The 12,822-nt window shown below is 58.9% G+C and overlaps 1 protein-coding gene across 2 annotated transcripts; it reads right to left on the reverse strand.

The window, feature by feature from the left end:
* Positions 1-994: 994 nt before the first annotated feature.
* Positions 995-12,364, reverse strand: LOC141976910 (synaptosomal-associated protein 25-like). 2 transcript variants are annotated; one of them, XM_074938097.1, is made up of 8 exons: positions 12,283-12,364; positions 7,105-7,257; positions 5,531-5,572; positions 4,838-4,886; positions 3,923-4,040; positions 3,298-3,432; positions 2,498-2,657; positions 995-1,657 (listed from the first exon to the last, which is right to left on the reverse strand). In XM_074938097.1, the coding sequence occupies exons 2-8, from the start codon at positions 7,174-7,176 to the stop codon at positions 1,589-1,591; spliced, it is 645 nt and encodes a 214-aa protein (XP_074794198.1). In that variant the 5' UTR covers positions 7,177-7,257; positions 12,283-12,364; the 3' UTR covers positions 995-1,588. The 2 variants fall into 2 exon arrangements, with proteins under 2 accessions (XP_074794198.1, XP_074794199.1); XM_074938098.1 differs by having other exon boundaries at positions 1,013-1,657; positions 2,498-2,642.
* Positions 12,365-12,822: the final 458 nt, after the last annotated feature.

Raw genomic sequence — 12,822 nt, forward strand, 5'->3', positions numbered from 1 at the left:
TCAGCCATCCCATCAGTCTTATTTCCCTTCATTTAGTTCATGAAATAGTTGCTTCGGGAATATCCTGTGGTGGGGAGTTCCACAGATTACCAGGAAAGGATGGAGGGGGAACTGAACCAGGGAAATCTCTGATGTCCCCCTTCTCTGATTCATCTCTCCCATCACTGCTGTTTCTCTTCAATTGGTTAATGAAATGTTTGCTTTAGGAATATCCTGTGGTGGGGAGTTCCACAGGTTACCAGGAAAGGATGGAGGTGGAACTGAACCAGGGAAATCTCCAATGTCCCCATTCTCTGATTCATCTCTTCCATCATTCCTGTTTCTCTTCAGTTAGTTAATGAAATGTTTGCGTCAGGAATATCCTGTGGTGGGGGGTTCCACAGGTTAACAGGGAAGGATGGAGTGGAGAATTGAACCAGGCAAGTCTCTGGCCTGACCCTCTCTGATTCAGCTGTCCTGTCAATCCAGTTTGGCTTCATTTAGCTACTGAAGCATTTGTGTCAGTTGATATAGGGGCTTTCTTCAGAACAGTGTGCCCTAGTGGATAGAGCACTGGAGTGGGACTCAGGAGACCTGGGTTCTATTCCCAGCTCTGCCACGGGTGAGCTTGGGCAAGTCACTTCCCTTCTCTGTGCCTCAGTTTCCCTATCTGTAGAATGGGGATAGAGATATTGACACCACCACTCCCCTTTGTAAAGTGCTTTGAGATCTACGGATGATAAAATCTCGGGATTATTAATATCTTGTGGTGGGGAGTTCCACAGGTTAACGTGCTTCATAAAATCAGAGGCTGCTCGGAACCCAAAGTTGGCTGGGATAATGCACAAGAAAATTCCTGTCTCCCTCTCACCCCCTCCCCTACCCCCATTTCTCTCCAGAGGTCAGAGAACTGCCCAATCCCACATCTGACTGGCCCTCCCCCCGGCACTCATTATCTGCCCCTGGGAAAACCCATCTCAGCCAGGGGAAGGAGCCTCAAGGGTAGGGTCATGGGGGGCGGGGGGGCATGAGGACCCATCACAACAGGAGGGGTGGGGGAGATTAGGGTCCCATAGGAGGCAGGGCTGTGGCAGTTTGAAAATAGAGCCAAATATCCACACGTCACGCTCCAAAAATTCCCCCAGACTGGGAGAAAGTTCCATGCAGATTCCTCCTTCTGAGTCACTGCACTGGGGCAGGATGCACTAGGGTCTGCCTTCCCTATAGCAGGGGGAGGGGGGGTCACGTGTACCCCCCCAAGAGGAAATAAAGATTTCTCCCCCCGCCCACAACACATGGAGCCACTATGTTTGTAGCATACTCCACCCTCCCAGCTGCGACTGAGCCTGCAACCTTAAGCTCCCAGGGACAGCCCTCTCCCACTGGAGCTACAGGAGGAGCTCCCCTAGCTGGCTGCAATAGTAAGGCTGTTATCCGCTAAGTGCCATGGCAGTGCGCACACCCTACGCCCGCCCCCAAGCATCCGAGGCTCCACCTAACACACAGCGCTGGAGACTCCAGGGCAGGTTGGACAGCAGGGACGGACAGATGGAAGACCGGGAGCCGGGGTGGGGGGGCAGCGAAGCAGGAGAGCACGTGGGGCCGGGGCTCATGCATTTTTGAGAATCTTCTTGGCCCGGGTGTTGGCCTCTTGGATGCGATCTTCGTTCACGGTGACCTGCGGGGAGAGGAGCCGGCGGTGGAAGGCGCTCACGCAGCGCCCTCTGCCCTGATCCAGGCGGAGGGGATGAGACAACTCTGGGGGGGGCCACGGCTCCCTGGTAGGGGCTGCAAACCCACCCACAGCAACCTAAGCACCTAGTTCCCGAGCAGGCGGGCGGGGGGCTACCCGGGAGCGCTGGACCTGCTGGTGCAGGTCTATCCCCTCGCTAGCTGCTGCCAGAGGGTTTCGAACCCAGGACTCCACCGCTCGGAAGCCCAGCCCTCTCCCACTTGAACATAGCACCGGAAAGGGGTCACTGGGTTCTCGAATCCCATCCCCTGCCAACTCCGCCAACCTCAGCCGATCACAGCCCAATTTAATCCCATTTCTTCTGGTGCCTTTAGCTGTCACAGCTCATCTTCCTGGGGTATTTCTAGACAGCCCTCAGCTCCCCGCTCAGCCTGCTCAACTCCTCCCTTCCCCTCATGCTCCTCGCCGCCTTTCTCCGCACCTTGAATTCAAGGAGGGACTCGCTCCTTCGGCCAGCAGCAGTAGCTGGGCTGTTATCCACCAGCTGGAGCGGGGTGCAGCGCACGATTCACAAGTGCGTGGCACCGGGTGAGCGTGTTCGGCTGGTAGCACACCCCCCTTGGGCAGGGGAGCAGCTGACGGCCGAGCTGTGAACCGAGCTGGAGGGGGGTTCTCAGCCTGGATCCTTAATGGGGCAAGACACTGCCCCATCTCCAGCCCCCTACAGCATCCCACTCCTTTGGCGCCCCCTGCAGGCAACCAGGCTCCTGCCCAAAGGCTCAGTCTCCAGGTGGGGAGGCGGGCGTGCGGCCGCGCAGCGCTCACCTTCTCCATGATCTTGTCCACCTGCTTGTTCTGGATGTCGATCTCGTTGCCCACGTCCAGCGCCATGCTCTTCAAGTTGCCCAGGATGCTCCCCACCTGCACCAGGTTCTCCTCCATCTCGTCCTCCCGCGCGTCATTGGTTATTCTGCAAGATCCGCCCCTCCCCCCACCCCTCCCGTAAGGTGGGGAGCGTCCTGCTCCGACCCTAAACACTAACAGCACCAGCCTCTCTGCCGCCTGGGCTAAGGGAGTAGCTCCCTCTGCGACGGGGCAGTAGCAGGCTGTTATCCTCTATGCAGGCTGCAGCCACTAGAGGGAGCTGTTTAGCCAGCGATTGCACCTCTATGTGCTTTATTAGACCTTGGATTCCCGGTGCTTCCCCATTCATGGCCGTTCCCCAGTCAGGCCCTCTTTTCTGAGCCCCTCTCCCTGCAGCACAACGCCCCCCGGTGGGACATGGAGGCCAGCACCAACTTTGAGGGGAGAGCACCCTTTACTGAGCCCCCCATCCTGCCCCCTAGCACCGCGCTGGAGCATCGAGTCCCTGATGGTCCAGAACCCCGCAGGACTATCTCAAGAACCTGGGGTAGGGGGGTCAGGTCTTGAGGTCCCCTCCCCAGATGCAAATAACCTAAGGGGTTTGGGGTTCTCTCCCCCCAGGCGAGAGCACCCCTTCCTGAACCACCCACCCCACTCCCTTTGCTTCCAGTGGGACACCAGCAGATGGGCTCCCAAGCCAAGGGGGCCTAGCTGGACTCAGCCCCCTGGAGGCGCCTGGGGGTGGGTCCTGCTGGCCCTACCTGTGGATGTAGTCCCCGCTCATGGTCATCTGCTCCCTTTCGTCTGCCACCCGCGAGGGCTGCGTGGAGACCACCCCGTCCTGGGTGTTGCCCCAGACCGCCTTGTACGCCTCACTGGCCTTGATGTTCTTCAGCCTCAGTAAAACAGGAGGGGGTGGAGCCGGTAAGACACAGGCCTGGGGGGGTCTGACCCCCACCAGGGCAACCAGGTCCCCCCTTTTCCCTGGCTGGGGTCAGATCCCACAGGGCAGCCCCCCGAAACTCGGCTGGGGTCTGATCCCACAGGGCTGCCCCCACACCCGGCTGGGGTCTGGTCCCACAGGGCTGCCCCCCGAAAACCCGGCTGGGGTCTGATCCCACAGAGCTGCCCCCACACATGACTGGGGTCTGATCCCACAGGGCTGCCCCCCAAAACCCGACTGGGGTCTGATCCCACAGGGCTGCCCCCCAAAACCCAGCTGGGATCTGATCCCACAGGGCTGCCCCAGGCCTCCCCAGGTACCCTGAGATGCAGGGGTGTGGGGCGGCTGCGTTGTCACATGGGGATGGGACCGGCAGGGTGGAGGTGACGGGGGGCAGATCACAGGGGTGTCTCCCCTTCCAGGCAGGGGGCGGGGGGGCTTACTTGGCACAGGGGCAGACACAGAGGCCGCAGCACTTGGCCATGTCTGTCAGGTTCTTCTCCGCCTCCTTCATGTCCTGGTTGATCTGATCCAGCCCCTCGTCAATCCGGTCCAGCTGTTCTGGAGCAGGGGAGGGGCAGGTGAGTGCCGGGGCCAGGGGGGCAGATGATGCCGTAGGGCTGGGGGAGCCTATGGGGGGTTGGGGGGAGCCCCTGGTGGGGGCAGGCTCTAGGTTGGCAGTGGACTGAGTCTTCACTTGGACCTGCCCCCAGTCAGGAGGAGCCCGGGGCTGTCTCAGGAGGCATGAACCCAGGGTAGGGTAATGGGGAATTGGGGGTACCAGGGGGCTTCAGGTCTTGAGGTTCACCCCAGGGTACAAATAACCTACGGGGTTGGGGTTTGCTCCTCCCAGTTGAGAGTAAGGGGGGAAGCCAATGGGGAGCACCACCCACCCCCGGCACTGAGAATTCAGTGCTGCGAGCTTCCCCACAGCAGTGCCCTGGCCAGTTCCAGCCTGGACTCCAGCCACCATGGCTGTGAGTTACTGTGTGTGTGTGAGGGGGGGGGGATATTGGAGCTAGCTCCCACCCCTGCTCTCTCATGTGCTCAGCCCCTTCCCCAGCGCTGATGCCCCCCCACGCCCATGGGAGTTGGGAGCCGCACAGCCAAGGGCTGGGGGTGCGGGCACTGGCGTCTCAGGAACCGGGTCCATCCGGGACCTGGCCTGGATCCAGCAGAACTCAGGGGGGTCCAGCCTTAAACTGGAGCTGGTGCTGATCCAGCCGGGTGGGTCTGTGACAGGAGCGACGTGGTTGGGGGGGGTCTAGGAGTGTCCCCCCCAGGCACACACTGGCTGTGTCCTGCTTCTCCCGCCTCCCCCCCCCCCCCGCCATCCCACCCCCCAGCCTCTTTCTTACCTCCCTGTTCATCCAGCATCACCAAGATCTGGATCCCAGCGTCTTTGCTCTGCGGTGGGAGAGGAGGTAAGCGGGGAGAGGGGGGGCAGTGTTAGCAAACCCCGGCCCAGCCGCTGCCCGGTGACACCAACCTCAGAACAGCGCTCTGATGCCAGAGGCTGTGAGCTTCCCCACAGCAGTGCCCAGCCAGGGACTCTGGTGCTGTGAGCTTTCCCACAGCAGTGCCCAGCCAGGAACGCCAATGCTGTGAGCTTCCACACAGCAGTGCCCTGCCAAGAACACCGTTGCTGCAAGCTTCCCCACAGCACTGCTCTGCCAGGAATTCCGGTGCCGTGAGCTTCCCCACAGCAGTGTCCATACAGGAACTGCAGTGTTGTGAGCTTCCCCACAAGAGTGCCCAGCCAGGGATTCCACGGCTGTGAGCTTCCCTACAGCAGTGCCCTGCCAGTACCAGGCTGAAGACTCTGGTGCACTGAACTTCCCCACAAGAGAGCCCTTCCCGTACCTGGCTGGGACCTCTGATGCTGTGAACTTCCCCACAGCAGTGCCCTGATCAGTTCCAGCTGGGACTCCAGTTTTCCAGCCCCAAGGGACAGCTGCCTTTGCCATCAGCTGCTGCACAGCTCTGTATTAAAGGGGGTGCCAAGGGACCACGCCCCCCCATCACCCCCGGGGTCCTTGCTCAGCTCTTACCTCTTCAACCATATGCAGCATTCGACGGGTGCTCTCCAGAGACTGCAGGGGAAAACAGAGAACAGGGTGTTGGTACAAGAAACGCCGCCCGGCACTCCCATCGGCAGAGCGTACGTGCCCCCGCTGAGGAGCTCAGTACAGTGCAGCTACCTCTGGGGCACGGCCCTTCAACAGTGCAACAAAACCATAGCAAGGGTTCTTGCAGAAAGTGCCTGCATAGCTGGGGGAGAGCAAGTGGGGTGGGATGGGGTGCAATGCAGTGGGGGGGGAGAGATGTTATGCGGGGGAGGCAGGCTGGCCCGCAAGCCTTGTGGTTACGATGTTACGCTGGGACTTAGGGGATCTGGGTTTGATTTCAGTCTCGGCCACCAATTCCCCATGAGACCTTGGGTGAGTGAGTGTGCCTCAGTTTCCCCACCTGTAAAAGATGGATGATAATCCTTCCCTTGTCTATTTAGACTGAAAGCTCTCTAGGCCCTTGCGATGTGTCTGTGCAGCTCCCTGCGCGATGGGGCCCTGATCTCGGTCACTGTGTGTCTGGGCAGCACCCGGCCTGGCAGGGCCCTGATCCCCATCGTGTGGCTGTTACTGTAATAATCTATCCGTGTGGGCTTTGCATTGAGAGACCCAGGGAGGCACCTGCCTTGTGCTCACTGAATCTGTCCCCTTCCGGGCCCCCTGTAATAAGCTCTTGACCAGCGGCTGTCCTGCCGCGGGACAGCACCCAAATCCCTTGGCTCCCGCCCTGCCTGTCCGCTGCGCTGTGTGTGCCCTGGGAGGGGATGAATTCACCACCTGCTAGGCGGAGCCCATTGTTCGGGCTGAAAGGGGAACAAGGCTTGCAGGCGCCAGCTGTTTCCCAGTGGCCTTTCGGTGGCCGCTGTAGTCCCTGCTCCTCTGGTTCCCAGTGACTGAGCGCCCGGTTCAGGAGCTGCCACTTCCCCAGCTGCCATTTTCACCCCACCGGTCGCCACCGGGGGCAGGGGCTGGGATTTCCTTCCCCTCCGCCTGGGCCTCGCTCTCGTCCCCGCAAGGCGGTTCGGATCCCTTTGTTCTCTCTGGCCCCATCTTTCCCCTGTTCCCCTAGGTGGGAGCATTTTCCCGTGGGTGGCGGGAGGGAGCTGGGAGTCAGGACTCCTGGGTTCTCTCCCCAGCTCTGGGAGGGGAGGGGGGCTAGTAGTTAGAACAGGCAGGCTGGAGTTGGGACTCCTGGGTTCTCTCCCCAGCTCTGGGAGGGGAGCGGGGCCTAGTAGTTAGAGCAGGCAGGCTGGAGTTCGGACTCCTGGGTTCTCTCCCCAGCTCTGGGAGGGGAGCGGGGGCTAGTGAGTTGGAGCAGGCAGTCTGGAGTCAGGACTCCTGGGTTCTCTCCCCAGCTCTGGGAGGGGAGCGGGGGCTAGTGGTTAGAGCAGGCAGGCTGGAATCAGGACTCTGCCACTGACTTGCAGTGTGGCCTTGCCCAAGTCACTTCCTCTCTCGGTGCCTCAGTTTCCGCAGTGGGGGTATTCACATGCCTGCCCCAGCGCCAGGCGCCCTGAGATGCTAGAGACGGCCCCAGCACCCTCCTCCCTGCTCACCTCATCTGTGATCTGATCCACGCGGCGCTGCACCTCCTGCGACTCGGGCCCGACAGTGCCGTTGGCTGCCATCCTGCAGGCTCCCCGGCGGAGGGCGAGTGCCTTCGGGAACACACAGGGGACGGGCTCTGTTTACGGCCTCTCCCGGATCACCTGCAGGGGGCAACGTAAAGCAGCTGCGCTAGTGTCCAGAGCCCTGCAAGCGGCAGACGAAGGCTGAGATTTCCAGCCTAGGGGGCTTAGATACATCACTCATGATGGGGGTGTCTAAATCCCCTAGGCTGTGGAGCCTACAAACCTATACAAACCCTATTGGTTGGAGAGCTCAGCACAGTCCCTAGGGCTAGAAGGGACTGGCATTTATTTATGGATGGGGGGGTGCCCTGGATGGATGGATGGATGGATGGAGCGTGATTGGATGTGCTGGGGGGGGGAGAAGGGGTGCCCGGAGGGATGGAGGGGAGTGCTGGGGTGGGAAGGATGGAGCGGAGGTCACAGACAGATGGAGAAAGATCAGGGGCAAAAAAAAAAAACCAACATACGAAGAGAGACTGAAACGACTGGGAGTGTTACATTAGAGAGGCGTGAATAGGAGGGGACGTGAGAAACACTGTGCCCAGGACAGAGAAGGGAGATTGGGCAGGGACCCCATCTCATCACTCAGCGACAGGCGATGGAACTGAACGTGTGGATTCGAACTCAACACCAGGAAATGCTTTTCCACACGAGGCGTCAGCCTGCGGAACTGACGGCCACCGGATGCCGCTGAGGATGGGAACTTAATGCAACCAACACCGCCTCTGGGTGGCGCTCTCTCTCCCTCTAGTGATGGTCACATACAGGGGGATTGAGCCTGCTACAGCCTTGATTTAGTGAGCAGGGACTTTTAGCTCAGACAGGAAACGGAGAGGCTCACGCATTGAGATCCAGAAGTCGCAGGTCCCAGCCTCGCTGCCGACAACCCAAAGTCACAGAGGCAAGAGTCAAAAAGGGGGTCGGACTTTGATATGGAGAACAAGAATCTGCCAGGGCAGGCTAAGAAGACAGTGTAACCTACAGGGTCACGTAGGCGTCTGCTAATTGGAAATGTGCTGAAATGCAAGTACAGAGCAGGGCTTTAGGCTCCATATTATTAAAGCTAAGTGTGAACAAGAGGGATTAATAGAAGCAAGGCAAGGCATGACCTTGGGTCAGGTAGTAAATCTGCGTGGGGGGGGGGGTTCCGGCCGGTGTTGTAGGGGAATTTGGAGGTGTCTCAGAATAGTAGCAACTGCAGAATTTGCATCGACACAAACGACATTTCAAACCGTGTTGGACAACAGCCAATAAAGAAGTAGACAATATTTAGGTTTGGGGGCCCAGCTTAAATACAGCAGCAGCCAAAATACAGATCAGGTCAAAGGCAGGTTTCATTAATTAAGGGGTGTTGTTATAATTGGCTAGGGAAAGGGCAGTACCCCGGTTTTAGAGCAGAGCATGCATCTGCATCGGGGTGCTGTTAGCAAATGGATTTTTTGTCCATTCTTCTCGGCCCGGGACCAGTGAGTATCCACACAGGGGCTGGTTCTGTTGTAGTGGCTGTTTGCTTTCACTCTTGATTTTTATATTAAATAAACTCTGTAATTCTCTCTCTCATGGTGTCCTTCACAGCCCTCCCTGGAATTCACTGATTTGAAATGGCTCCCGGAGGCTCCAACCATAATGAGTTTGGTTCTATTCCTTAGAAGGAGAGGATTCATTGGGAAGCTGTAAATCCAGACAGGGAGAGAAATCTCCTGCTTCAGGATTTATGCTGATCATAGAATATCAGGGTTGGAAGGGACCTCAGGAGGTCATCTAGTCCGACTGCCTGCTCAAAGCAGGACCAGTCCCCAATTTTTGCCCCAGATGCCTAAATGGCCCCCTCAAGGATTGAACTCACAACCCATGGTTTAGCAGGCCAATGCTCAAAGCACTGAGCTACCCCTCCCTCCTGTGATCTCTGTGAGAGGTCGGGGTGAGAGGCAAACTGTCCCACGTCTGCTACTGCAGGGTTCTGATACTTTCCTCTGTTGCAGCCAGTGCTGGGAGTTGTCAGAGACGGGAGACCAGGCTTTGAGTCTGATCCAGTCTTGCAGTTCCTATGTTCAGCTAGCATCTACATGCCCTGATCAGGGATCAAGACCCACTGTGCTATGCACTGCATAGTCCCCGACCGAGATCAGGGCCCCATTGTGCCGGGCGCTGCACAGATCTCACTGAGATCAGGGTCCCATTGTGCCGGGCGCTGCACACACAGAGCGAGAGACAGTCCCTGCCCCAAAGAGCTAAACAGTCTAAACAGACAAATGGTAAACTGAGGCACAGAGCAACGCAGTGACTAGTCCATGGTCACCGACGGAGTCTGCAGCAGAGCCAGGAATGGCCTCCAGGTCTCTCACGTCCCATCGTTACTCAGAGCACCTTTCACACTCCCTCCGTATTTGTCTTTCGTTGTCCCTGATCTGATTTTCGACCTTGTCTTTTTCATTTAGCTTCACCCCCCACCCCCTGTCTAAAGCAGACCCCGATACTGCTAGGGCCAAACCCACAACACTGACACGGGTCAGAACCAGGCCAGAACCCCAGGCCCCTGCCCCCTCGCTGCGAGATCTAAATCAGCGCCTCTACGGCCTCGTGTTATGCCAAGATGCTCAGCTGTTACTTCACCTCTACTAACGTATGGAGAGAGATTTGCCAAGTATCCTCCCCACCCACACCCACAACACCCCCCTTTCCTGGGGGGCAGGGGGGAACCAGTGACAGCTTATTTTTAACATGCCTCGCTGGGGAGTCTGGCGGGGGAGCTGCAAGCGAGCGGCAGCAATCAGCTGCCTCATAATAAGGGCTCTGTGGCCGGTGCCGGGAGAGGAGGTGGGGCAGGATGACAGGGGGTGTCAGCCCCGGGGCTGTGCCTCCCCGGCGGGATTACTAACCAGGCTCTGAGGCCGGGGCGTATGGCTCGGAGGCAGTGCCTGGAGAAAGGCATCCTCAGATCTGCCCGGGAAGCCCCACGCTGCAAACAGTGATGGGGGTGTATCAAGAGGGGGGCGCTCTTCCTTCCCAGTACTGAGCCCAATGGGGCACCAGGGGGCACTGTGCTGCAGGGAGCGGGGTGGGGGCTCAGCAGGGGGCGCTCTCCCCTGGCAGTCAGTGCCAGCCCCAGTGCGGTACTAGGGGGCGCTGTGGGGCAGGGAGCGGGGGGGGGGGCTCAGCAGGGTGCGCCCTCCCCTCCCAGTCAGCTGCCTCATAATATGGGGGGTATAGCACTGGGCGGAGCTGGGAGGATGCAATCGTTCCTGCCGTCAGGGCACTCAGCGCTCCTTGGATGAGCAGCGCCAGGGTCACTGTGGTTCTAAACTCCCCTGCACTGTAACTTCCGCCGAACACATTATCCGTCGTGTCGTGCCGCAGCGACCATCACCCAGGGATCTCAGAACACTTCAGAATCGCCTGTGAAGGATCGTTGTCCCCATTTTACAGGGAGGGAAACTGAGGCACAGAGTGGCGGGGAAGGTCACAGCCAGCCAGTGGCAGTGCCGAGGAATAGAACCGGGGAGTCATGAGGCCAAGTGCCCCCTGCTCTAACTCACAGATCACTCCTCCCCTCCCAGAGCTGAGGAAAGAACCCAGGAGTCCTGGCTCCCAGTCTCCTGTACTAACCAGTAGACACCACTCCCCTCCCAGAGCTGAGGGTAGATCCTAGGAGTCCTGACTCCCAATCCCCCAACCGGCTCTAACCACTAGGCTAGACCATTCTTACTCAGGTCTGCAAACTAAGGAAACCACCCTTGTAAACCCCAGAACGGAAATGTAGGTAGGCCCCCCCTGTGCTTTGGCCAGACCGCACTGTGAGGCACCTATGATCCGCTTACGACATTAGGACCCAGGAAGGACCAGGGCTAAGGGTCTGGTTCTGGCTCTGCCACTGATTCACTGTGTAACCTTGGGCAAGTTACTCCCTCTCTCTGGGGTCCATCTCCCAGCTCCACGGACCGGCTCCCAGCCGGCAGCCTGGGTCCATTTCATGCTTAACCAGATGGACTCCTTTGTAGATGGCCACATTTAGGGTTTGATCCTGTTGGGTGCCAAGTCCCCCCTGCTCTAACTGGTGCCAAGTACCTCCTGGGTGGTGCTGAGAGGCCCTCCGCTCCTGCTGAAATCAACGAGCCTCGGGCAGAGTGGGGGATGCTGGGCCCACGGCAGGATCAGGAGCTGGAGAAGCCGGAGATACCATCTCATGCGGCCAGAGCCCCTCAGAACATGGGACTGCCCTGCCCACTGGAAATCCAGGCACTGGGCTGTGTCCCCAAAGCCGAACATTTGAAACTGTTCACGGAATAACAATTCCAAACACGTCCATTTGGAAACTTCAAAATGACTCTCTGGGACAGATTTGATCCCGTCCAAACATGACAGTGCAAATGGGAATAGTAAACAGAAAAGCTGTAAATGATAGTATAATATAATGGGGTCATCTTTTTGTTCTGTGTCTGTACAGCGCCTGGCACAATGGGGGACTGGTCCAGTACTGGGATGGCAAGGTGCTACCGTAATACACCTAATAGCAATACAAATGTACAGCGCCTAACACAATGGGGGTCTGGTAAGAGCCGTGCCAGGTTGGCCCCTCTTTGCCAGAAGCCATCGATCTTCCACTCCCAGATCCAACACCTGCTGCCCTTGGCACCCCGGATGGAGACGAAGGTCTGGCAGTGGGGGGGAGGAGGGGGAGGGGTTTGAAAAGGACCAGCCCAGAGGCAGGGAAAGTCCCAGGAATGATCCAGATGGGAGCGTGAGGCTGGGAGGGGGTGGAGAGATAGGTTGACCAGCCCCCCTCCCTCCTGCCAGCCACAGACTGCCCCACCCCACAGACCCCCACCCCCTCTGTCTGGAATCTTCATGGACCCCATCTGCTCAGACCCCCCAAGGCCTCCCCCAGACCTCCCTGCAATCCCCCAATTCTCTCCAGACCAGACCCTCCTTTCTCCATCCTCCTACCCAGACCCTCCTCCAGAGACCCTCCCACTCCCTGCCCAGATCCCCTCCCACTGCCCCATCCACCCTCCCCTTTACAGACCCGCCCCCAACCCCAGGGCCGGGGGATCCTCACCCCCCCTGCAACCCCCGCCCCAGAGGAGCGGCTCCCTCCCCTTTTACCTGTTGCTAGCTCAGTTCCAGGATCCCTGTTCTGTTTCCAGTCACAGCAGCTCAGAGTCTCTGTCTGCTCCTCTGAGAGGTGGGGGGGGGGGGTTTGGCCCCACCTCTAGGGGGCTCCCATTGGACAGTTGGCCTAGCTGGCAGCTCAGGATGCTTTCCCATTGGCTGCCAGCAAAAGGGGGGTCAGGACCGGGTGGGTTAAGAGCCTGAGGCTGGTACCCACCCACCCACCTGAGGATGCTGTTACCAGGGGCAACCTCCAGCCTATGACGTTAGCTGGGGAGCAGTGAGGCCGGAGATGGCGACTTGGCATGGTAACCCGGGCAACATGCCCGGCAACTTGCATGGCAACCTGGCCAACTCGCCTAGGCAGCTTGGTACTGCAACCTGGGCAATTTGGCGTGGTAACCTGAACCACTGGCCATGGCGCCAGGCAACCTGGGCACCTAGCCTGGTAACATGGGCCTCTTTGTAACCCAGGCAACCTGGCCTGCTGGCAATCTGGGCCGCGCTCCTGGGAGCCGACTGGGCAGCCTGGCA

The sequence above is a fragment of the Natator depressus genome, chromosome 23 (assembly GCF_965152275.1).
Source record: "Natator depressus isolate rNatDep1 chromosome 23, rNatDep2.hap1, whole genome shotgun sequence".
Lineage (NCBI taxonomy): Eukaryota > Metazoa > Chordata > Testudines > Cheloniidae > Natator > Natator depressus.